Below are 25418 nucleotides of genomic sequence, written 5' to 3' on the forward strand. Positions count from 1 at the left end.
CATGGAAGGAGTTACAGAGACAAAGTTTGGAGCTGAGACAAAAGGATGGACCATCCAGAGACTGCTCCACCAGGGAATCAATCCCATAATCAGCCACCAAATGCACACACATGGCATATGCCAACATGATTTTGCTGAAAGGACCCTGATATAGGTGTCTCTTGTGAGGCTAGGCCAGTGCCTGCCAAATACAGAAGTAGATGCTCACAGTCATCTATTGGATAAAACACAGGGCCCCCAATGGAGGAGCTAGAGAAAGTACCCAAGGAGCTGAAGGGGTCTGCAACCCTATAGGTGGAACAAAAATATGAACTAATCAGTACCACCCAGAGCTTGTGTCTCTAGCTGCATATGTAGAAGAAGATGGCCTAGTGCCATCATTGAAAAGAGAGGCCCCAGTACAGGGGAACGCCAAGGCCAAGAAGTGGGAATGGGTGGGTAGGGGAGCAGGGAGGGGAAGGGTATAGGGGACTTTCGGGATAGCATTTGAAATGTAAATGAAGAAAATATCTAATAAAAAATTGAAAAAAAAAGATTAACAGAAGTGAGAGAGACAAAGTCTTAAAGAGTTTTAAGACAACCATTTCACATTAAAAAAAAAATCTTAATTGTGACCACTACTAAATTGCAAGGACTTTACACATTAGTCAGGTTATAAAGCCAGGACAAAAGTGGACCAAGGTGGCCAGTGCTGAAGCCAGACTCTTTTATTTTTTGGCTTCAACAAATTAAAGCTGCTGAGAACTGACCAGAAGGAACATCATTACCAAGTCCAAGAAGCAGCCAAGGTCAACAGAAGCCCAACATGAACCATCCCCCTCTCCCTTTTTTGTAGTAGGTTGTTGAGAAGCAAGGTTGACCTTGCTGCAGGAATAGAAACGATCCAGTACTAGGGTTGGGAAAGTACTTTTCTCCCCCTTTAGTAATAAATGACAGGAGTGAGTTACACACATACTCAGTAAACGTCTGGGCTCCAAACTCTTTCATCTATCTAGCCCATAATACCCATGCTCTTAAGATGGTTCACTCATGTAGGAAACCCTGGTTTTCTCTGCTTTGTTCTTCTGAGAATTCTTTCTCAATAAGTAAGGAAACCACAAAGATTTCTAAAGCCAATTTTTTTTTTTTAAAAACCACAGGATGCAGTTTTTATAGGAAATATCTTGCCTGTGTCAAATCATAGTTTTGAAGTCTCACTGAATATTTTTAGATATTTATGTGGAACAAGTAGACATTTTAGTTGAAGACCGAGTCATCCTGCCTGATTGGGACCTATGCCCCTCTCCCCTAGGCTACCCCATGTGTACTTGACGATTTTCTGTGTTGAGAAACATCCCTACCATAGATGGGGCTAGTTTTGTTGTGCCTCTAGTAAGCTGCAATAGCTGGATCCTAGGCTATCCACGTGCTGTGAACAAGAACACACTTTGCAAGAGGATATCTGGGTTCCCAGGAGACACAGTAGAAACTGAGGTCATAGTCAATTTCCAGGCATTGAGAATCTGGGTCTGTATCATTCATTTCCACTATAAAAGACTTCCAAAGAATTTTGGTACTTTCTACAATTTAATCCTATCCAGTATCATGGCTTCTTTTGTCCAGAACTGGAGTACGCATGCCCCATTTTCTTAATTTTTTAAAAAAAACGATATCATGTAAATAGCTTCTATATACAGATTCATCTTTTTCCAAGAGACTTTTGCCAAGAGTGAAATTCTGAACTCTACTAATTCAGCAACTCTTAGCTCCCATTCTATAATCATCTCTATGAAACAACAGAGCTGAGCAATTAGCAAATAAGAAGCAGAAGACATCACAGAGACAGACATGGTTACTTTTTTATTTGAAGGAAAAAAAAAAACCATACGTTTTAATAAATACTGTGGAAACACTGACCAAACAAACATACAAAGTGACTTCAACATTAAAAAAAAAAAAAGCAACAAAAAGTTCTGCTTTATAACAGTTATAACTTATTTTCTTTTTACAATATTTAAATACAGAAAGCACTTGCCAGCGATTTTGTAATACTGCCCAAAGCATAATGCTGTACCAGTCAGAGCGTATTATGTTGGTAAGATGTCTGAGTTTCATGGGAAGTGACTGAAATGGCATTTTCTTGCAGAGACAAAACAAAGTGCTTGTGAAGACACAGAACTGGGTGTTGTAGTTACCTTCACCTCCCCTTCTGCGGCGGTTTAAGGGAGACACTGCTCCAGCGCTTCAAAAATGAAGCGTCATCATTGGGGGAAAAAAAAGCTTGTTTTCAACAAGCACCAACTCTCAAAAGATTGTAAATGATTTCTTCTCTGAAAGGAACTGCTCAAAAGGAGTAACCTGTAAACTATTTTAAATGCTTATTATCATTCTGGCAATGATCAATGTTTTCAACCTGGCCCTGGCTGTGTATGGTTAAGCGAGGTTTAGCAGTCACTTGAGAAACGCCCTAGGCTCATACCAGGGCAGACATTATAGGCTTCTTTGCAAACTGGGGTTTACTAAAGCATGAGCAAATGGGGGTTTTGCCAGAACAGCATTTCTTTGAAGGAAGTGGCATCAGATGACAGCTTACTTTCTGTTGCTAGTCTAGGGGCACCATCCCCAGACACGAGTGCTTTTGCTCTGTGTATTTGACGTATAATTTTGTTCCAGACAGCCCCACTCACCAACTGTGCTCTCGGCTACTACTACTCCTTCATTCAAGGTCTCTCCTGGTGAAATCTGCAACCACCTGCCTCCTCTTTAATCACGCTATCACATCTGACGATCACATCTTTTATTTGACTTCTCGTTTTCATCAACGATGGCAAAAAGAAAAACAAAGCCACACACACACTCTTCTAAACAGCGCACAAAAGATATTACACGGAACAATTTACCACTTGTTAAGGACAATCACAAGGATAAACAAAACCATCAGACAGAATAAAAAGCAACACGCTCTTCTAGTTGATCTACGCAATCTCTGTAGTGCTGGTCTATGCATCTTGTAAGGGCGCTGAAGGCTTGCTTTCCAAACCATCTTGCTCAGCAGCGACCTTCAGGAAGTCAAGATTTCAAAGCCGCATCAAGTTTTTCTCTCGAATCCCAGCGGGTCCCAGTACAATTTCCATTTTAATGATGAGCTAGGAGGAAATTAGATCGCATCCTCTAGAAAACTAAACGCTAAGGTCACAGTGCGAGTTCCCCAATGAGGACGGTCTACTAATATATACTTTTTGGAAAAAGGGATTAAAACATTGAAAAACGAAATCAAAAAGTAGAGATCCACGAATAGGTTGTAACAAAACCACAAACACAAAACCAAAGATACTCAAGCACCATTCAGAGCGTGGATGTTCTTCTTGGAGGTACTGGCGTCCCCCACTTCTCTAGCGCTCGCCCGTTCGTAGCTCCCCCTTTTTTTTGGCGGATTTTTCAAGTCACACTTCTTGTCACACAAAACTCTTCAACGCATTTGCTTCTCACCACTCGGTCTACATGCCGAAACTAAGGACAGGATTCCGAAAAGTGGGTATCCTTTCAAGGGCCTCCTAAGCCTGTGTCTATGTGACTTTGGCTGTGCACTTCATTTGACTCCATCTTTCCGATTTGCTCCTGCTTTTTTAAAATTTTTTAATTTGAATTATTATTTTTTTTAAACACCAGATATTCCCGCGTCCTCCTTATAGACGGTGAAGCCTCACATCACAGTACAGCTCTTCGCTTTGTCCTTTCGTAAGTCCGTAGCAACTGCTGAGAGTTCTGGTCTGCTAGGCATGTGCGAAATCCGCTTTGTGGCCCTCTGTGATTTGTTCCGCTTAACGTTTTTATTTGTCTTATTTACACACGCCAAGGTGGCGACGTGAAAAATGTCTCTGACGCTGTTTTCTGACTGTAAAGCTGAGCATTCTATGTAAGTGGCTGCTCCGATCTGCTTGGCCATATTTGCCCCCTGTGAAGTAAAAGAAAGAATTTCCGTCAGCGGCGAGACTTTGGAGAGACACTGGAAAGTGTTGAAATACCACAAAACTGTCTTGAATTGGAACATACCTAATATGCCAAATGGACTTCCCAAGTGGTGTTCAAAATAAAACACAGATTTTATTTTAAAATGAGTTACTTTGTTACTTCCCAACTGCTGAAGACCCAGTCCGAAGGCCCTGAAGGCCCTGAATTATATTACTCTGTAGAAACCCCTCTAGCTCCCCACAGCTTCTAGTATGGCGATTTGCTCTTGCAAGAGAATCCAAGCATCCAGCTCTCACTAGGAGGATGCAAAGAAGAGACAGGTGCAAAGGTAGCAGTTGACCCTCAGTGATGCTTTAACCAGGTTGTGAGTAACCTGCTGTGTAGGTATCATCTGGGGACATTGTGAGGCATGGCCTCTTGCTACTGGAGTAAGTCTCCTGATACCATAAACATCCTTCCTATAGATCTGACCAAGGTGCTTTGGCCCTCAGAGTCCTCGCCAGCATTTCAGGAGGCTCTCGTTTTCTCTTGTAGTGACTATAAATGACCTTCAACCCCAGCCAACAGGTTGTACAAAACATAGGGCCGACAGATGTTACTGAACATCAATTTAAATAAAAATCAGCTTCTATGATTGTACTGAGTTTGTTAATGAGAAATGCAAGATAAAGATGAGTATAATGTTTTTACTCTGCATTTTTGTCACACTGGGGATGGGACCCTAAGCCTTTCTCATGCTGGGCAAGAGCTCTGTGACTGATCAATGTCCCCAGCCCTATAATAGAATACTTTAAATGATGCATGCCACAAATACCTATTTTAACAGGAACCCTCTTTAGAATCTGGTGGTGAGTTTTAGGAGAATAGATTCCTCAACAGATTTTCCTTTCTTTGTTTTTCAAAAGATGGCATCACAGAGTGATCTATTTTTTAAAAAAATGGCTTAATTGAGGATATTATTGGGCAAGAGAACAATAAGCTCTCTTAAGAGAACTAATTTTAATCACATTCTCTCTTTAAAAACACTGGTGTAGTAGAAGCATCCAAGGTTAGTATCTATCAATTGTTTGTGCACCCTACCCCTTGCTGACTTTTGCTACAGAAAGTCAGACAGATCCTATTCCAGCTGACTCCTGCTTCACCTTTTGCAAAAGCGCTACATCTCATTTATCACAAATAATAATTCTATATTTCCTTTCATTTTTATTGAAAGGGGGCTTTTCAGGGCTTGGAGTGATGGCTCAGTGGTTAAGAGAGCACTGGCTACTCTTCCGAGTGACTCAGATTTAATTCCCAGAACCCACAGGGCAGCTCACAACTGTCTCTAATTCTAGATCCAGGGGACTCGATATCCTCACACAGATAAACATTCAGGCAAAACACCAATGCACATAAAATAAAAATAAATCTATCCTAATAAAGAACGAAAGGAAGGAGGGAGGGAAGGAAGGAAGGTGACTTTCCCACAGTGACAACACACTTACCTGGTCATATGACACAGGGGTCTGCCTGTGATTTGAGAGTTCCACTAATGTGCTGACATCTGTCCGCAGATCTGATTTGCAGCCCACCAACAGCATCTTGGTATTGGGACAAAACTCCTGGATTTCACCTTTCCACTAGGGAGGAGGGAAAGAAAAATTAATGAAGTATTGACACATATACAATAAAAACAAAACTCCCCTGACAGACTTTGAAATGCAACTTTAAGTGAAGAAGCCAGATTATGTTTAATTAATAAGTAGGTACCAAACCTTAGAGACTAACCATGCCTGTTGTTATAGTCTGTGTGACTCGGTGGTTCCTCCCACAATGAACTTATTTTGTATCAACACAAGGTAACTTCAACAATGTCTTAATTATGGAGGTATTTGAAAGGTAAAGAAAGCACCTTAATAGTCACAGATCCAAATGGATTTTATATCCTGGGATATACTGAGTTCCTTGTTACCCAGCCTAATATATAGTAAGCGGAAGGGTGGGCATAAGGAATAGGCCACACCAGCAAAAGTGTGCATTCATCATGACAGACAAGGACATGCTTCCGTGTGCTGGCCTCCCGTGGCTGGCCAGTATCTGGCCTATGATTACTAAAGCATAGTGTCTTGCTTCAAGGATCTTCCACTCAAGTGGCTGGATGGACATAGACTACAGCTTAAGCAGAGAACTACCTCTTGACATCCCAGGAGAGCATCTAGTTTGTAGCCCATAAAGACTTTGAGTTAATTTTTAACTGTCAACCATTACCATTTAGTCTACAATTTAACTATTTTCTGTCCTAACCAGAATCAGGAGAACTTTGAGAAGTTTCTGGAAGGGATTCCAGCTGCCTCAAGCATTCTAAACAGCTGTTCATGGTTTTGCTTCTTCTAACTTGTGTTCTCCATCATCAGATGAGCGACTAGAGGGGTTGAGACTCTTCTGCCCACACTTATGATGCCTTTCGTGCTCTAGGAAGAATGTAATGATGGTGGAGCTCTGACTTTCAGGAGTTCACAGAGCAGAAGAGGCAATAAAGATTTGTAAGTGAAATACTAGGTAAGAGGGACATTCTGAAAGAGTGACTTAGGAGAGAGACCACGAGAGGCTACCTCCAGATCTCAAGGTGTAGCTGAGCCAATGACATCTAGTTCTAAAGTGCTCCAGCATGGGGAGGGCAGTAACACACTGAGTGCCTGATCTGTCCATTGAGCCTTTCCCTTCTTCCTCCCTCCTACAATTATCTAGGAACATCTAGCATGTTATTCTAAAGAATTGAAAAACAGAATAAGACTTAGTTTTTTGTACTTTTTCTATTTTAAGTCACTTTAAACTCTTACAATCAGTGGACTTTAAGACTCAATTAAGACAAAACACAGATGAAGTAAGCTGTGGTGAGCTTTAAGCCTCACACAAACATAAAACACACTAATATCTACAGGTCCAATGTCACTATCTGTTTGATCTTACTAAATAAAAATCAAAGTAGAAGAGGAGAAAAGCTTTCTGTCATAAATTATGTATAAGCTGATACCACATCAAGTACAAACACCAGTGAATAAGTGCCCCTTTTCTCTCCAAACACAGTCAGACATGTTCTCAGCTTGTGGTGTTGCGGGTCTCTCTCTACTTGTTTACAGGAGGACAGGAAAGTTGTATTCCTGACAGAATCTGACAAAAAGTCAACCCTCTGTTTTATACATTACTCAGAATGAAAAGGTGTTACAAACTAAAAGGACCCCTTGATCTATCAAGAGTTCAATTTCATTGAACTGCTTGCAATCAATGTTTAGCAAAAAACTGAAGGAAGGCTATACCTCAAACCCTAAATTTGTCTACTCAGGCAATTAAGTACCATGAGGAAAAATAAACTAATAATAATAATAATACACCCAAAATGCAAATGTCACTGAAAGTAGAAATCAAAAGAACACAGCCCAAATGAACCAAGCCTGGACATCTACAGGGGCACTTCTCTCTTTATGCTGTCTGCCCTCATGCTGACAGGACCACAGGGACAAGCACTGAGTGACATTCTCTGTTCCTACCCACATGTGCAGTGCACAGAAAAGAAGGGGTAGTACAGCTTGAGTCTCACTCACCAACCTACAACACCTAGCAAGGGTGAGTGATTAAGATGCTGACTGCCCCATCTACCAGCACATATAACCCCTCTAGAGCTACCATGGAACAAAGCCTGGGCTTGCTGCAGGCCAAGCAGAATCACTGTCCCACTGAGTTCTCTGGAACTCATCTATGGAAAGTTCCTGTAACTACCCGGAGGGCCCAGTCCTCTGCTGGGGAAGGCTCAGCATCACTCTCTACACACATAAGCAGTTGCCTTCTTAGACCTCAAGACCTATGTGCAACAGGTACCATTCCTCCTAGCCCTGGTTCCTCTGTCTACAGCTTCTACTAGTCTCATCTCCACCTATAGAATCTGACCCACCTTTGCTTCCAGTCACCAGGGCTGTGTGATAACATACATATTTGGTGTAACTGGTGCTTTATTGGTATTTGACATTTATCAGTAGACATCGGATCATAATTCACATTGTTGCATGTCTAGGGACAAGCCCCACTACACATATTCCTCTTATGCTAATTTCACTTATGTTTCTATAAATTAAGTGAACTAAAGTAGCTCTTATTGTATTAAGGGGAATATCTGAATTGAGATCAACAGCAAACACCTCTCAGAGCAGTCTGTCAAGCAAAGGAATGAAGGGATCAGGTAAGAGCTTACTGTAGCTATTTCCTATGTTTTCACTCCATTTCCTCCCAAAAAACAAACAAGGAAGCTGTGAAAAGTACTTTGTTCAGAGCTTTAGGAAATAAAGTTTCAAGCAGATTAATTCACGCCTTATAGCAACAATGTATATGGGAATGTTGTTTTAGTGTGGAAGTATCCTTTCTGGTCTTTTCATTAGAAGAAATAAGTTCAGAATCTTTGAATCCCCTGGCCAATCACCTCTCTCCAACCCTAGCTCATCGAAAGTTCAGGGTGATAGCCTCGTTCCTCAGCACTTACCTTTTTTAAGACACTGTCCAGAGTCTCTGGTCTACTGATGTCAAAGCAAATGAGCACTGCATCAGAATCTGGGTAAGAGAGTGGACGGACGTTGTCATAGTAAGGAGAACCTAAGAAACAAAAACACACAGGTCTCAGACAGAAATCCCCACTGTCTAAGAGGCATTAACTCTACCCTTTGAAATAAACCCCTTTCCTGTTAAAATGCAACATCTCACTGGTCCCCCCTCTCCAGCCTCCTTCCTGTAAGGAAATGCAAACACATCCACAAAAGACAGGTTAGTAATATATTCACTTGAACTAGGAGATCAGAGAGCTCCTATGCATGAGACCTCAGCTCCTGGGAAGGCCAGGAATTTAAGGTGCAATTGGTAGAGCTTAAGAATTAGTCAGAAGGGTTTTAGAAGAACTGGGGAGTATGTGGGACCAGGTGACCATGAGGACAAACCCATTCTCACCACAGGGAGAGAAGCCCAAGTCTTAAAAGTGTTCCCCAATCATAAGGGGAACATGGTGACAACCTATATCCACAGGATCTAAGCAAACCTAGGAAGCAGCTGGAATTTAGGAAGAGATGAATACATATTAACTAGAAGTATTGTGGCTCTGTTATTGCTGTGGTCAAAGGTCCAGTGGCATGGCAGCAGCCACTGGAAAGGGAGCTGCTTCCTGGGAAAAGATCCAAACTCAAGATTGGCCCAATAGTTGAATGGGGGAAGGGTCAGTGGGGGAGGGCAAGTTTAATGGTGCACAGGAAGCCAGAGCAAAGCACACCGGAGTGTCACTCCATCCCCAGTTACAAGACTGGATAAGCCATTGACCATTGTGCCTGCTTACACTTATTCCCCCAGCTCTGTGTAAGTTCACTTCCTGCTACACCAAGAACGTCATAAATGCCATGTTGGATCATGTTGCCTTTCTACAGAGTCCCTCCTGCAAACACGACTGCAGGACATAATCCAAGGGCCCTTGCCTGAGTTAAACTCAAGGTAGTCTAAAAGTTCAAATCGACAATCAATGGAACCACAGAACTTTCTGGACATTTAAGATTATTTTCCTTCTCTCTTTCTTTTCTTTTTCTTCTTCTTCTTCTTCTTCTTTTTTTTTTTTGACATCTTTATGAGTTCCAAATGTTGGGAATTCACACAAGGCCAATAATTACAAAATAGATTGACTATAACGCTGAAGATAACTTGACAACTGCTACTTTTATTAAAGAACTATTTCATCATATAGCTATTTCACAGACACCAGGAAGGTCATTTACTAGGCAAATGCAAATACGCTAAAGATTTTTTTGACTTTTGATTTAGTTTTGACATAATTCTGCATTTCTGGCAGGAAAACACAACATGCCTTCCCTAAGTCAAAACCTTGGTGGTCCAAGTCAGACACAGAGAGAGAGGTGGGGGGTGGGTGGAGCTATTCAAAGAAATGGTTTTAGTCAGGTCCAGCGCCAGGGTAAAGCATAAGGATTGCAATTTTGAGGCCTACCTGAGCTGGAGAGAAAATGCAAGATTGTTTAACTCTCCATGTGAGTACACTAGTATGTCCATACCCCTTCTCCATTGAGCAACTTAACGAGAGAGACCATGTCTCAAAGAAAAAGTACAAAGACATCTGGCCTTCAGGAATCTGTTCTCTCTTCCTAGAAGTTATTGTAGTTAGTGTGTGTGTGTGCTGAGCTCTGGGCACTCATCGCTACAATCCCTAGCCACACTGTGTCTACCTCAGTTCTGCTTTAGAGATGGAGAGAGTGAATGTGCTAAGCTAGGAAGATGCAGATGTCCTAGGAACCAGGAAGGAATGCCTCAGCAGTGAAGAAAGGTTAAGAAGCTCTCAGACAGGACAGCAGCCTCTCACTGGCCTGTGGGAGGCGGGAAGTGCGGTAACAAACACTGAATGAAAGGTACTCCCAGAGAGCTAAGGCCTTAGTTGAAATGAATAAGAAAAATATGTAATGTGTTTCTAAAAATGACAAGCAGTGGCTACCCTTTCAGCAACTTGAAGAAATCAGAGGCGAGAGTAACTCTAAGGTGGACACTTAGAATTCACCTTAAGTTTTTCTTGAAAGGCACCAGAAAGGGATGGCTTTACCCTCTATGGATACACGCATATTTTACATTAGTTCTGCAGCTCTCTGACTCTCTCCACTGTAACCTTCCTTGTCCGCCTGTCCAAAGTCTAACTTTGGCACAGCTGCTGCTGTGAGCATTAGAATATCTCTTTCCTAATAGCCTGCCACAAAAAATCCCAAGACTGTACAGAGAAGAAATTCAAAGGAGGACAGAGAAGGCTCTCTTCTGTTCTTCAAAGCTAGCTCCAAAGACCTGACCCGACCTACACAGTCAGAGCCAGCCTACTGTGTAAAGCCAAACAGGTGTCAGAAAGCTCATGTCTTATGCTCTCCAGTCTAGACCTATGGGACATGATTAGAATCTGGAGGTGCCAAGGCTCCTTTAGAACAGGACGCTGCCTGCACAGAGTGGCACAGTGCAGTATTTACAGGACAATAGAGACCATCTTTTCCAAAGGTGGCTGAAGGAAGTCAAAGGGGCAAAACTAATTTAATTAAACTTGGGACTGCTGGGAAAAATCCAGAGGCTGGGTTGCAACATTCCAGTCACCATGTGGCTGCAGAGAACACCCCGCCCTTTGTGGGCTGCTTCCCCTCCCCCACCCAGTTTAAGGCCACAAAGGGATCTGGCTTTGTGCTCAGCCCTCTGTCACAGGCTGGAGATTGCTTGCCTTCAAAAAAAAAAAAAAANANAAANAAAAAAAAAAAAAGAAAGAAAGGCAGCTTTTGTGCTCAGTAACTATATGCAAATGAGAGGGAAATTTACTCTCTTGATTGACTTTAAAAAGAAACAGTTCTCTTAAACAAGATTACAAGATTCTCAAGGAGGCCTGTTTCTGCCTTTGTTTTTATTTGGTTTAACAGTTTGGATGAAAATACATATGTAGTGTAACGCTTCATGAGACATCAGCCACCAAGCTTGGAGGTAAAGAGGTAACTCCTAGGCGCTTTAACAAGATCTAATTAAGAGCAGGACTTTGATCTGAGCCCAGTCCAGCCCCCTGCAGTAAACAATGCAGCTTTTTGATCAACAAGTGCCCAAGGGCGCTAATAAAACAGATCCTCAAACTCATAACTGTAATTCGACCACCAACGAGAAGAGTAACTTGCCATAGGAAATAATTTATTCATTATTTTTTGAAAGCTTAAGGTTAAGAATTTTTTCCTGGATGGGGGAAAAAAAAACACACCCAAAACTATTGTCTCCATTTTTTTCATAGTAAGAAAAGTGAACTTATTAAACTGTTCTAACAGGAAAGATCTCACAGTTCATTGGGTAAGAGGGACCCTTCCCTTCTGTGATCAGCTCTGTGACCTGCACAAAGGAAGTCGGCAAGCTAAGGGCTGATCACCACAGGCATGTGTGGGAAGAATCCTAGGAATGCCCTGTCAACTGAGGAGTCCCGGAGACAGAGGAGACTCCAAAGAGTGGAGAGTAAGCTCTCAAAGAGAGAACAAAGCCAGCCCCGGACTCCTGCTGCATCCAGCAGCTGGAGAAGTCCCACGGCACCTAGGGAAGGCAGGCTTCCAAAAACACTAATTTCTATTGATTCTAGTTTAAGGTTGGAAGGTGCTAACTGAACATGTTTTTACGGTGTGCTCAAACACAGTGGGTCCTCTTGTGCTCAGCCTGCACTTCAGTACCTAAGAATGTACCAGAGTTAAAAATCCAATAAATCTAAGGATGAAGCTTTGCTTGTCAAATAAAACTTCCTTGGCATGTGGAAGGGGCTTCCTGCACACGGACATTTCCAGGGCAGCATCGTCCTTAAAGACACAGCACTGCACTTAAGCCCCCCCCCTTTAAATAACCTACCAAACTCTCCATTGGCAAATTGCAGGGAACTGTTTCAGTATAAAGCTGTAATTGGACTATATGCAAAACAAGTGTCTCACTCTGGCCAAGTCCACCCACTCCACCCCCACCCCAGCCCCACCCCCGCAGCTGAAAGGTCCACCCATCCCCCCTCGAAGCTGAAAGGCTTTATCCAGGCTTGGATTAGAATAAGCATGCGTTGGGGGTTCTTTGTTGCTCGACCTTGGCAAACATCAGAAAAGTTCTGACAGACTTTTGAAATTGCAGGTCTACCCCATCCCTGTCTTCAAGATCCTTAATTTGGGCTGAGAGGAAATTTTCCAGCCCAAGAAGAGTCACAAAGTGCCTCACCTAGAAACTAATTCTTCAAACACATACCTGCCTGCTGAAGTCACCCCGCTGCAGAGATACAATACACCATATATGTACATGATTAAACATATATGGACCAAGAGCCATGCCTAAAAGGGAGACCTTTGGACCTGTTGCAAAACCAGCTCAAATACTGAAACTTGACCTTTTTAAAGTCTGCAAACTGAAAATCCTCTTCACTGAATCTTTTAAGAAGTGTAAGTAATGCCTTACACTTAAAATAAGTCGAAAGTTTTTCCTATAGGGAATTGCTACCAAGATAAGGAAGTTAGGGATAGGGGATACTTTGGGCAGAAATTACACAGTAAAATTTGTTACTTTAAGTGTTCATTAAAAGCACAGGGGAAGCAAACAGCACAAGAGGCCATGGCTGGAAGGGGAGCTGTACAAGAGAAGTAGGCTCAGGAATGTGAGTCAAGTCTGGACAAGACCTTGAGACTCTGCTTCAATATAAACCCCAGTTCTTCCTCAACTACCTACACTGCAAACATCAGGCCCCAGTTAGCCATCACCACCTGGCCCAGCAGTGGTCTTTCATTTGTATCAAACTCTTATATATTATGAAGAGCTCTTATGAAAAGATGTGGGCAGATAGGTGTTTCTAGAAAAACTCAGTGTTTTCTATTTCTGGGGGTGATGGTACAGATGCACAGGTGGATATCAAGTTCATGTGGCTAGAACTAACATTGCTATTTGGTGGTTCTAAATAAAATTTTGGTACAAGTTCTTAATCTTGGGATACTTCAAAACAATAACATTTTACAGAGAGTGGAACCATAAGGAACCACAGAGCTTGAGTAAAATTATATAGATACCTTTTAAAAATCCACATTATCATTCACTCCAGACTGAAGCTATTCTATTATACGTCCCATGCTCTGTGAGAGCCCGTTATCTGAGCATGGGGTCCCTTCAGTAGTTTCCCCTGACCTCATACGATAACACGAGGCTTGCGTTTCAGTCCCAATGTGCTCAACACCTGGCCAAACTTTTGAAGCAGCTTGCATTCTATGTCAGAAAAGTCTGAATTTTTGCCAAAAGGGGCTCTGTGAATGTTGCCAATATGTAATAAACCAGAAGACATTTCAAGGACATCAAAAAAACAAGAAAGGCCCAGCTGATTCCTTTGGCACAGCCCAACCATACATCATGAGCTGGGTGGACACACTGGTGCCTCTAGTGTCCTGTTTCCATGTAAGAGAATTGTATTACTGAGGGAACACCTGGTTACTTTAGGAGCATTAGAATGACCGATCTGGTTACCTTCCTCCAATGTACAACTGAGGAAAAACCAAATTGGAGGCAAAATTAGCACTAGATGGATTTTGAAAAAAAGCAGGAGAAGGGAAAAGAAGAAAGTCTAGGGGCCGATGCTGTTTGTCTATCCCTAACCCACACTTCAGTGTATGAAGGCTCAGTTTACACTGGGCCTGATTTCGAAACCCTAAGTTCCAAGAATCATACTGACTTTGTGAAACTCCTGGTTCTTTGTAGTTTATTCTGTTATGCAGATAAAAACTGCAAACTCTTAGTTTACCTCTAAGAAGCTTAGGTCAGAAATCTCAACTTTGAGAACCTGTTTTTCTTTTTCCCCTGATAACCATTCACTTTAAGCAGGTTTTAAATTAAAGGGGAGTTTAAGAACTTTGGAAGATTCGAGTGAACTTGTAGAGAAGCTTTGGAAGCTTTAATGGACAGGAAGACCTGAGCTGGGGACTCGGAGTTAATTAGCACAGGTACTGAACCCTCTTTAGTCTCGGTGCTGTGGGCGAATCCATTCCCACCAAAGCCCATCTTCTGTTTCCGGGTCCCTGTTCACCTCTGGAGTACTCATAACAGATGCCCTGGGAAAGATTCCTTGCCTTGTTCAAGTGCACAGGCATTTCTTCCTAGCTGCACCCTATACTTATTCTGGGCTCCTCATTTGGTTCCTTACTTCACCCTGGAGAAAGAATGGGTATTTTAAATTTCCACCCATATTCGCAACATTTTTGTTTGCTTGGTCGCCCTAACTAGAGTGCAAGCAGCTTGAGGACCTGAGCTTTTCCTGCAGAGCTCAGTACTGCCCATCCCCCATCAGAGTCCAAGCAGCTTTCGCAGAGGTAAACTCTGCCTTAATAGTTTACAATCATATCTTCCTGGCCCGCCCAGATGTGCTCATTTATATTTTAAATCACAAAAAAGGGACCGCTAATCTCCTTTTAAATGGCTTTCCTTGATTAATATGTAGATGAGCCTCCATAGCCATTGAACTTTGTCCATTAGGGCACTGGCCTTCAAGCTTGATTTTTTTAAAAGCTGAAATATATGGGAGTAGTTAGATTTATATTGATCCTGAAGACCTTCTTCCTCCAAGGAAAGTAGCTAGGTTTTTTCTTATCTGTTGTTTTATGTTAAAATGTAGAGAATATATTGTTTTTAGTCAATAATGCTACAAACAGATACAGGAAGTGCTAAGTTTAGCATTCAGGACCTGAAAGAGGTTCATAGCGCTTCAAGATTCAAAGAGTTTTCACAGGGCAATACCACGGTTATCAACTGGGAATCAGCAGTTGAACTGAATGTTTAAAACTAATAATACACCTTAAATAAAATGTGCATTAACTTGCTCAAGCTAAAAGCTGGCAAGGACGACTATTACTCCCTAAATCATGGATGCAGAAATTACACTGCCATCAAATTCCTAGGAAAAGATACCCTGATCTTTAAATGACTAACTTTCTATTATTAGTAGGCATTTGGCTTTATGTTACAAATTGCTTCTACGTTTGGCAAGTGTTGCAGATTTTGAAGCACAAGCTATTAGAACTAACTACTTTGGTTTCAGTATCACTTTAAGATAGCAAGACTATTCTCCCATCCCCTCCCTGTTTCTCAAAACTCATTGGGAAAATCTTATATTTTCCCAGCACATTTCTGCAACCATTAGATCAGCTCATTTTATAAGGAAAAGAAACTACCTCAGTGAGAGGAAGACATGGACCCAAGACTCCCTTTAGAAACCCCTCATTTTAGAAGATTTTTCCTGACAGGTATGATAGTTCATTACTTGTGGAGTATTTTAAGTAGCCATGAGAGTCCATTGGCACTGTGCCACTGTGACTGTTGTAATTGGTGAGTACTTGGGGAAAGACAGAAAAGAAAGACTGAACCTAAAGACTTCTTGGAGCTCTACTGGGAAAGCCTCATAGGAAAGCACATGAAGCCACCAGTTAGAAGAAGCCATTACAGTTCAAGAGTAAGTGCATCCTAGGCTGGCAGTTGCCTAGCCCTGGTTCCTATGCTGTCTAACAGGGCTTGCTTACAGTAGATGCAGAAGAAAGGAAGAGGTGCAGAAAGGAGGAAATATTAACTGCCTGGCCTCCCAGAAGAGAAACGAATCAATGGCTTCCTTTCCTCAGATAAGACTTCCACTTGCTACTTTTTCCCACATTCAAATTGACGGCTTTTGCTTACACAGGATGCTTACGTATGACTGCTTTAGGGGAAAGCAGACCACTTAGGAGATGTTGTTCACACACACACAGAAAACCCATAAAGAATTGTTTCCTACATGTGTGCACCTCCACTGGAAGGTCAAACCCAATAGCCATGCAACCAAAGGGCAAAGTTGGTACTCTTTTCTCTCCACCCAGTTTTCCCAATCTAAATCTCTCGCACACAGTCTTGGGAGAAGATAAAAAATGACATTTAGAGATCCATAAACTTGGCTTGGATCTTCTCTCCTGAGATAAGCTGGTAGCAGTTAGGAAAAGTCAAATGTATAAAGAGGCATAAAGTATATGCAATTATTTTCAGGCCTCAACAAAACAATGTCTTTGTGAGCAGAGAGAATGTCAAACAATGGGGGAGAAAGCTCTAGGAACTTGTCAGAAAAAGTAAGTGTATAGGAAAGATAGTAAAGCTACTTACTCGGAAGCATAAACTTCCTGCTGGAGGCACGCTAATTCTGACTGGCAAGCCACTTTCAGTAGAAACAGCCTCTTTCTAGAATTTAAGCAATGCTCCATCACTGTGTTTGATTAACTAACATCTCACTCGACAAACAACATAATAGGAATTTCAAATAATTCCCCATGCCTCTTTTTTCATTTGTACGAATCTAAATTTTAAGTAAGGTTTCATAACTGGATAATTTTGCAGTGCAATACTGTTGCAATCAGCTTTTAACCCTTCTGATCTTACAGAAATAGGCATACAGAAATAAATAAATAAAATTTATTTCCTTTACTAAATAAAAATATGTCATTATGTTACTACTACTGATTTCATTTCAGGTGATTAACTTTAATTTGATGAAAAGCAATATTTATAACGTTGCTAATCTTAAGGCAAAGGCAATTCAGTGCTAATTAATACCAGGAACCCCATCCCCTTAGCAACTATGCATATCATCATAATTTGCTCAGTGCTTAGGTTTTATTGGGTGACTACTGTATCCAAGACATTCTGCTATAAGTGCAGAGACTGAACTATATAGTTGCTGAGTAAGGCTAGAAAATACCTGAAGTGATATTCGCATTGGCTTCTCACTATAAACCATTCATACACATTCGTTTTATTTATTAGTCCTTGGAAAGCAAAGGAAAGAGGTGGCAAGTTTGGCCTTTGGGCACCTAATCTAAAATCTCTGTTGGTGGTCTTGTGGCTTTTGGAGCTGGAGACACGGGATGTATAAGCCAGCATTCCTAGGAGCACAACCATCCCCCTTCCTTATCCAAATAGTCTCATTCCTAAATCCACCAGGCAGCCTGGCTCAGCCCGGAATCTGGCTTGGTTTGCAAGCTGTTGAGAACCTCAGCACGGGATGCCAGATCCACTGAGACTAGGAGCTGAAGCCAACCAACAGCCTGGGGGAAAAAAATCTGCCTGTCCAGTACACTAAAGCCAAGAAGCATAGCTGGGAAGAGATCTTGCACATTATCTAGCCCAGCGTCTGCCCTCTTTTTACAGATGATGAAAATGAGACCCAGGGAGGTAGAGGATTTGCACATAGAAATCCCTGGTAACCAGGAGCTGAGATGGAAACAGAGCTTTGTATCAAAGACTGTATCAGACCCACTGCACTGCCCCACTCCACGCCTAAATAATTCTTATTGAGTGTAAGTCCAAACGGGGCTGGGGTTGGGGTGCGGCGGGGATGCTGGTGCTAATTGTTGGTACCACACCAGCTGTCCGGCGCACTAGGCATAACAATTACCATAATATGTCTGAGAACAGGAACCTAATAAAATACTAGGCTATGTAATAAGTCTTATGATCGAAAGTAGTAATAAACCTCTAGAATTCCATCAACACTTTCTCTATAGTTTCAAGACTGCGTATGCAATCTCGACAACAAAAACCACAAAAACGCCCTTGGCGCAGCTCAGGCTTGACTCTCCGGAGGGAAACTGGATCCATCCTTCTCACTGCAGCAGTCTGAGCATCTGGCACCGACCGTGAGAGGCGCCGTTGCAAGACTTTCCTCTAGTCTTTCTTCTAGCCTTTGTGCTGGGGGCTGCCCCTGGAGATCTTGGGACTCTGGCCCCTTCCTCCCACAGTCTAATTCCCCAAGTCCCTCAGAGGTTCCAGCCCAGGGTGTGGGAAGCTCGCTGAAGCTCCACGAGGCCACTCCCAGTTGAGCACGGCTCCACCTCGGGCCACCCCGCCTGACAGCAACCCTGCGTGTTGGCGCTTGTGCGCTCCTCCTCGCCAGTTTCGCCCTAATCTGTCTGGCAGCCCAGTTCTCCACCAGCACCGGCTTTCCCCCTCCCAGATTGGTAGTTTCTGCTCCTCTGGAGAAGGTATAGTTTCTACTTAACAGTAGGCGTTTCTCCCGACGAGCCTCTGGCCGTCTTGATACCGGGGGTGTGTGGGGGTGGGGGTGCTCAGTCCTCACTGTCCCTTCCCCGAACTCAGCCGGGGCTGCCAGCCTTCCCGCCCGCGAAGATCTGCCCTCTCCACCACCTTGTGCCACGTTGGTGGGTGGGCGCATGGGAAGGCAACAACCCGGCCTTGAACCCTAGACCTCTGGACGGAACCCACCAAGGCGCCAATAATTCAAGTAGACAGGAAGGTCAAAGGCGATCGGTGCTGCCTGCGGCTCTGCAGGCGGGCGAGGCCGAGGCAAAAGGGTAGGGGAGTGGTATGTTCGGAGAGCTGGCACAGAGTGATCCCCGGGCGGCTGCAGAAGCCGCTCTGCACCGGTGGCACAGAGGCTGCGGGGGCGGAGGCCCCGCGGTGGCCACTGCCGGCACCACCAGCGCATTCCTGACAGTAGGCGTCACGGGCGCTGGCTCCGGCCATTCACCCATCTCCCTCAGCCTGGAACACCCCACGCAACCCGGAGGCTTTGGGGATCTTCTCCCAGCTCAGCCTGCGCCCCTGCCCCCAAACCAGATGTCTGGTGACACCCAAGAGGAGCTTCCTCCGCGAGCGGGAGGGTTTCCACGCTGCTCTGTATGCTCCAGCACTGGGCCACCCTGGCGGCCCGCTCCAGCACGGCTCCAAGGAAGGACAACACAAGGCCATGCGGCCACCAGAGGCTCCTCCAGCAGGGTCACTCCGGACACCTAGCGTCCTCCTGTCCCCAAGACCACAATCACCCCCATTGCTGCCCCTGCCCAGAAAGGATAACATTTTCCGGCGGCTCGGGACCGGGAAGTCCCTCAAGGAGCCACATTAGCAGACAGGGCACCAGATCCCGAGCCCCGGGGCGCACCGGTTCAGACCGCCACGCGGTGTGCCGAGTCTTACCTGAAGTGTCCCACAGGCTCAACTCTATTCTTTGTGTGTCGATTTCAAAACTGGCAGTGTAATTCTCAAACACCGTAGGGACGTAATTCTGGACGAACGAAAGGGACAGAAGAGGAAGGTGGCAAAGAGATTATTAAAAACACGACCCGTAGATCGAACACTTGAAAAACAACCAAGCCCCCAATTAAAACACCACCACCACCACCAACCTCACACTCCCTACACAGTAAACACGCAGCCCCCTCCCGAGAGCCCACCCAGGTCTCCCCACCCGGCCTCCCACACTGAAACCAGCAAGTTTCTGGGGCCAAGAGTCCAGGGTGCTGGCGGGTCCCAGCTCAGACCCTTCTAGGACACTTTCGCTTCCCAGCCGTGTGGCGGCAGAGACCGGCTGGGTATGAGAAAGATTTTCAAGAAAATCAGTGAAGCAGGAGAAACGACGCTGTCCTCCAGACCGGGGACCCCACCAGCCGCTCCCCTCAAGACGTGCGGGTCACACTCACTTCGGGGAAGCAGTCCTTGGCGAAGACGTGGAGCAGCGCGGTTTTCCCACACTGGCTGTCGCCCACTACTACTATCTTGCATTTCACGTTCTGATTAGGATCCATGATAGATTTACTGGATAATTTCTGGCTGGCTCTTCTCTCCTTCATTGATGTTGCCTTATTTTCTCTTGGAACAGGAATTTTCTCTTTAGAAGAAAAAATATATATACTTCTCTCTATAAAAAGCAGATATAAAAATAAATCGCAAGGCCGGAGGGAACCCCTTTAAGCACAGCGGAGTGGAGGAGGAGAGGCAGCGGCTCTTTACTCCTCTCCAACAAGTTTTCTGCCTGACTCCGCGCCTCTCTTCCCAAGTCCAATTCCGATCGGTCTGCTTTGTTTCACGCTCCTAGCGCCGCTTTATACGCCCAGCCTTCCAATCCGCTCCGCTTTCTCAATGAGAGAAGGAAACCGATCCGCCTCCTCCCCTTTTATGGAGCCTGGGAGCCAGCGCGGCCGCCTCGTTGGCGGAAAGTGTAAGCAGCGCGCCCTCTAGGGTGGCGTGCAGGATGGCTTGCAGACCCAGGTTCTGGCATAACCTAAAGGCGCCAGGCAGGATTTGCGGATGGGTAGATTGTTCAGGGCCAGGGTGAGGGGAAGCAGATAATCTGTGCACATGGATTTGCATTGGGATTCCTTTCAAACTGCTTTCCAAGGGGCTCGCCTCCAGAAGCCTCGTCATCATTTGTGAAAATAAAAAAGATTTCCCAATCCAATTAATACAGAAGTAAATCTTGGAAGGGAAAGGCTAAGTTTTTGTGTTCCCAAACCCATAAAATCATATCTATCTATCTATCTATCTATCTATCTATCTATCTATCTATCTATCTATCTATCTACATATATAGTACATAATAACATAAATGATTTATTTCAAACACTAGAACTGGTTTTCCTTGACCTTTGTAGAGGACTGGCTTTTTAAACTGTCAGTTTCAGCTATTCCAGAGAAGGTAGAAGAAGGCTTTGGGGAGTGACATGATAATGTGAATAGGTGCAGGGGCGAGAAAAAAGAGAGAGGACAAAAACTATTAGAAACTTGGCCGCAACTGCCACTCTCTCTGTGACGGCTCTAGAAACAGGGGTCTAAGCGCTCTTTGCTCCCTTCAGCTGTACTCTCCCTCCATCACCTAGGAATCAAGGCATTGGACTTAAGAAGCACACATGCCCATTGTGGAAAATTTAGGGACTCCCCTCCTCCACACATGTACTCCAGTCATTCCAAGTCTCCCTTTCAACAAGTCTTAGAAGAGACAGACAAGACTGTGTTTGTTCTCTTGTCTTCTGAGAACAGTGTCTTCATTGCCGGTCACCCCGACAGCCAGGAAGCTTCAGTTATTAGGTTTGTAGTGAAGGTGTCTGGGAAGAAAGTTCAGCCTGTGAAGGGCTTGGTCAAGTGCGACTTGAATTTCACCACCAGCACTCATATAAGGAGGCACGCCTGAGACAGACCCAGAGGATCCCTGGGGCTTGCTAGCCAGCCAATCCAGTCAGATTGAGGAACTCGGGATTCAGTGAGAGGCCATGACTCAAAGATAATGTAGATAGAAATTGAGGAAGATAAACCACCTCTGGCTTCCACACATATACTAAACACATACATATACATACTCACACATACACACACAACCCTTAATACGTAGTGAATTACTAGAATCATGAAATCACAGGACCTAGAATGCTATCTTACTTCTTTCCGACTTGAGAACCCTGAAGTCGTCCCCTAAAGGACAACCCTGAATCTATCTTTGGGGATAGGTGTATTTTATACAGGCTGACCATGGAAAGGGCAGAGCTGGCCGAGGTCATATGTCTGCATTTGCCAAAATTTGCTTGGCAGAGCTTTATTCGCCTGCCCCAATATCATCTCTTAAAGTCTTAGGTTGCACTGTCATGTCACAGAGGGAAAAGTATCCTCTGTGAACTTCATAGAGTTTACCCTAGCATTTCCCTAACCTAACTAGCGCAGGAAATGTTCCTCAAGCTGTGTGGTCAAGGGAGATTGGGCAAAGCAGTGGGAGCATGCTTTCAGACAGAGGTGCATTTAGGCCCTGAGCTTCACATCTTCTGGCTAAGTGACATTGGAGTAGTCATTACAGTCATCTCTGTAAGCCTTAGCTTTATCTTCTTTAAAATAGGTTTCATGAAGACATTGGTAAGAAGATGAAAATGGCGCCTGCCTGTACTTGGTATTTCTCTGTAGCTCCCACTTGCCTGTCCAGAACCAAGTCTCATGTCTGGGTGAATCCTGGATCCATTAGTCGACATACTAATAAGAAGTGGGCACCTTTTTTTTTGTTTTTTTCTCTCTCTTTTTTTAACCTATGACACTTCCCCTTCCAGAGAGATGACTTGGCCTTCCACACTCCTGATTGATATAGTTTATATGGCCAAAGTCCCCTTACCTACAATTAATTATTAGTTATTTTGAGTTCACTTGTTAATGAACTGGACATCAGATAATTTATCATCGAAGCTATATCTGAGCACCAAATAAGACACCACCAATGATCTGGCAGGCCTCCAGGCTTAAAGGAGTTTACTCCTGCTAATAGTAGTATAGTCACTTCCCCAGGGATTGCTCTGGAATTATAGTGGATAGATATTTTTAGAAACCAGGTGACCTGAATCTCCAGAAATTTGCCAGCTGCTAAGTGAAATGTAATAATAGACATGTGACTGAGTAGAAAATCAACTTCCTGAAGCCACCAGTTTTGAGTATTTCTAGGAAATGAATTCTTTCTTTTGTCTTTTGAATGTACTTTTAACACCTAAACATTTAGTTTAGTAATTATTTATTAGGTGCCTGCTATATGCCAGGCACTGTTCTAGGAGCCTCAAATAGGGCAATAAACATGAAATTTTCTTTCTGCTCCCACAGAGACTACATTTTAGACAGTGCTCAGTAAAATATAAGGAAGAGAGTACACAAATCAGACTGAATGTGCTGAGCTCTGTAATGCAAACCAGGATTCTGTGAGAAAGCAAAGTTTAGTGGTGCTTTCTCAGTGTGTCTCCGTGGAGATGGATTCCTGAAGGAGGAGGAGGAGGAGGGAGAGGGAGAGGAGGAGGAGGAGGAGGAGGAGGAGGAGGAGGAGGAAGAGGCAGAGAAATCAGCCATGAGCAGGCCTTACAGCAGGCTGTGGCAGGCAGGAACAGACAACAGGAAGGTCAAAAGTGTTTGGCAGGCTTGAGAAACAGAAGGAGGGCCAGACTGAGGCCCACTGAAGGGAAGCCTTAGGAGAGGGAGACACCAGGAAGAGCAGGGGTTGGGTAACCAGTCTTAGAATCTGGACTTTTCTGGGAAGGGTCACATGAAACCAGTCCCAGAAGGGCATAGATCATAGCATGATTGTATGAATGAATAAGGAGGCAAACAGATGACTCTGGACCTGGGTCTGGATCTGGGTCTGCACTTTTCTGTAGCTTGGCTTCCTGGATGAAGCCTCATCTTAACTGAGAATATTGGACACAAACACACCTTAAGCCCTAGACAACATAAAGATGTGAGAATGCAAAGAAATGTTTCCCCGGAGACACAGAATCACGGGTGGATGTGAAACCCCATTGAGGGCATCGGCTATGGCCTAATGGCCTTCCTTGTGCGGTTCTCCTTGTTAGTATTTCTTTGTCTTCCCGTGGCTCTTTCTTACTTGCTAAACCATGAAGGTTAAGAAAGGGGAAATAAGCAGCAAGAACATCTGTACGGTTTTGTTAATTGTGCAAATATTCAGTTGTTCTAAATGGTTTTAACTGAAACATTATTTCTTTTTCTTGTGACAAACCCTTTCATATTGGGGGGAGGGGCCATCCTCCTTCCATAGCCAATGCATCCCTTTTTATGACAATAAAAGATGATTTGATAACAGTATAAAGAGTGGATGTAGATTCTGTATCTAGGGGCAGCATAGATAAACAACAGTTCTGTGTTCTTTCTTTCTCTCTCTCTCTCTCTCTCTCTCTCTCTCTCTCTCTTTCTTTCTTTTTGGTTTTAAGGCATTTATTGTAGAAAGGCAGAGAGAGGGAGAACTGTAGAGAATTAGAGAAGTAGAGAGCGAACATGGCCATGTAGAAAGAGAGAAGGGAAGGTGGAGGGGGGGAGCAAGGGAGCAAGCAAATAAGAGGTAAGAGAGCAAGAGCTCTGTGCTGTTCTATGAGGAACCCCCACTTTAATTCTGACTTTCCCACTCTACATACTGTCTGACCTTGGACAATCTCTGAGTTCTTTTTCTTCCTTACAGGAAATGAGTTATCATTATTTCACTCCTTTACATTGCACAATAAGGTTGCTTAGAAAATTGTGGGTCTACACTTTAAGAAGTTACTGCTTAGAAACACACGGCAGCTCACCCTGCGCCACATTCCAACTTTACTGTGTCCACAGATAGCTCACACAGATATGCCCACAGTGTGATAAATCCTAATCCTAATTGTTTACACAGGTCACCTGTCTGTCTTCGATCGCCAGCAGATGTGTTTGAAACCCGAGTGCCCCGTGTGGGGAAGGCACAGGTCACGGGCAGGTGTAACCCAGGAGCAGAGAGAAATTTGACATCAAAACAAGAAAGGGAGCAGGGTGCCCTCAAAGACATTATGTCAGAAAATATGGACATGACTCATAGGCATGCTCTCTGAGAGCTTAACAAGGCGATGGATAGCAAATAGCTTCCAAGTTGTGGAGAGTAAGGGACACAGCCTAAACACAGACTTTTCTATACTGAGAAGTGTTGACTTCATTGGTGTCTCTTGTGGGGTAGTCTGTGAGAGGATGCTCACTGTACTAGTTCCACACATTAACAACAGAGGAGCATTTGTGTTTTTTTTGTTTTCTGTTAAAAAAAATGCTATTCAATAGGCTAAACCTGCTCTTGGGGAAGAATATGTTCCTACAGAAAGGAATGTTTTTATTTATTTATTTTTTTTTTTTTTACAAATTTTCAACATACTTTATTGACTCAGGGGCCAAACATGGCAGCATTTGGTCAGTTGTGAAAGGCACCTCATTGAGAAATACATCACAGTGTTGTCGGGCAATCCCAGGCCCAGGAGGGGAGGGGGAGAAGGACAATCCTTGGATGACTTAGCTTAAGACATTTTAGCTTCCCCNCAACCCTTCCCTGTAGAGGACTGAAGTCAGGGCTTTACAGAGCCAGGCACACACACGCCACTGAGCTACACTCCCAGGCCTTGTTCAGTTATCTAAAANGGTCCCGTGGATGAATGAAGGCAAGGTTTTAAGACTAGGGGAGTGCTGGGTGGCTGAAGGCTTTGTNACTAGAGTAAGCAACTCTGAAGTCCTAAGTGTGGGATCCGCTTCCCTTTGCTCCCCACAATTCCAGGAGAAACTTTGTCTGCCGAGCAGCACCCATCACCTCACACCCCCGTCTCTTCCATCCGTGCAGGTGAGTC

The 25418-nt window shown here is 43.9% G+C and overlaps 1 protein-coding gene across 1 annotated transcript; it reads right to left on the bottom strand.

Annotated features, from left to right (window-relative positions):
• Positions 1–1820: 1820 nt before the first annotated feature.
• On the bottom strand, positions 1821–20357 carry Rnd3 (Rho family GTPase 3). Its single transcript, XM_021150212.2, has 5 exons — positions 19968–20357; positions 19465–19552; positions 8462–8571; positions 5436–5570; positions 1821–3934 (listed from the first exon to the last, which is right to left on the bottom strand). The coding sequence occupies exons 1-5, from the start codon at positions 20115–20117 to the stop codon at positions 3683–3685; spliced, it is 735 nt and encodes a 244-aa protein (XP_021005871.1). The 5' UTR covers positions 20118–20357; the 3' UTR covers positions 1821–3682.
• Positions 20358–25418: the final 5061 nt, after the last annotated feature.

The sequence above is a fragment of the Mus caroli genome, chromosome 2 (assembly GCF_900094665.2).
Source record: "Mus caroli chromosome 2, CAROLI_EIJ_v1.1, whole genome shotgun sequence".
In the NCBI taxonomy this organism is placed as follows: Eukaryota; Metazoa; Chordata; class Mammalia; order Rodentia; family Muridae; genus Mus; species Mus caroli.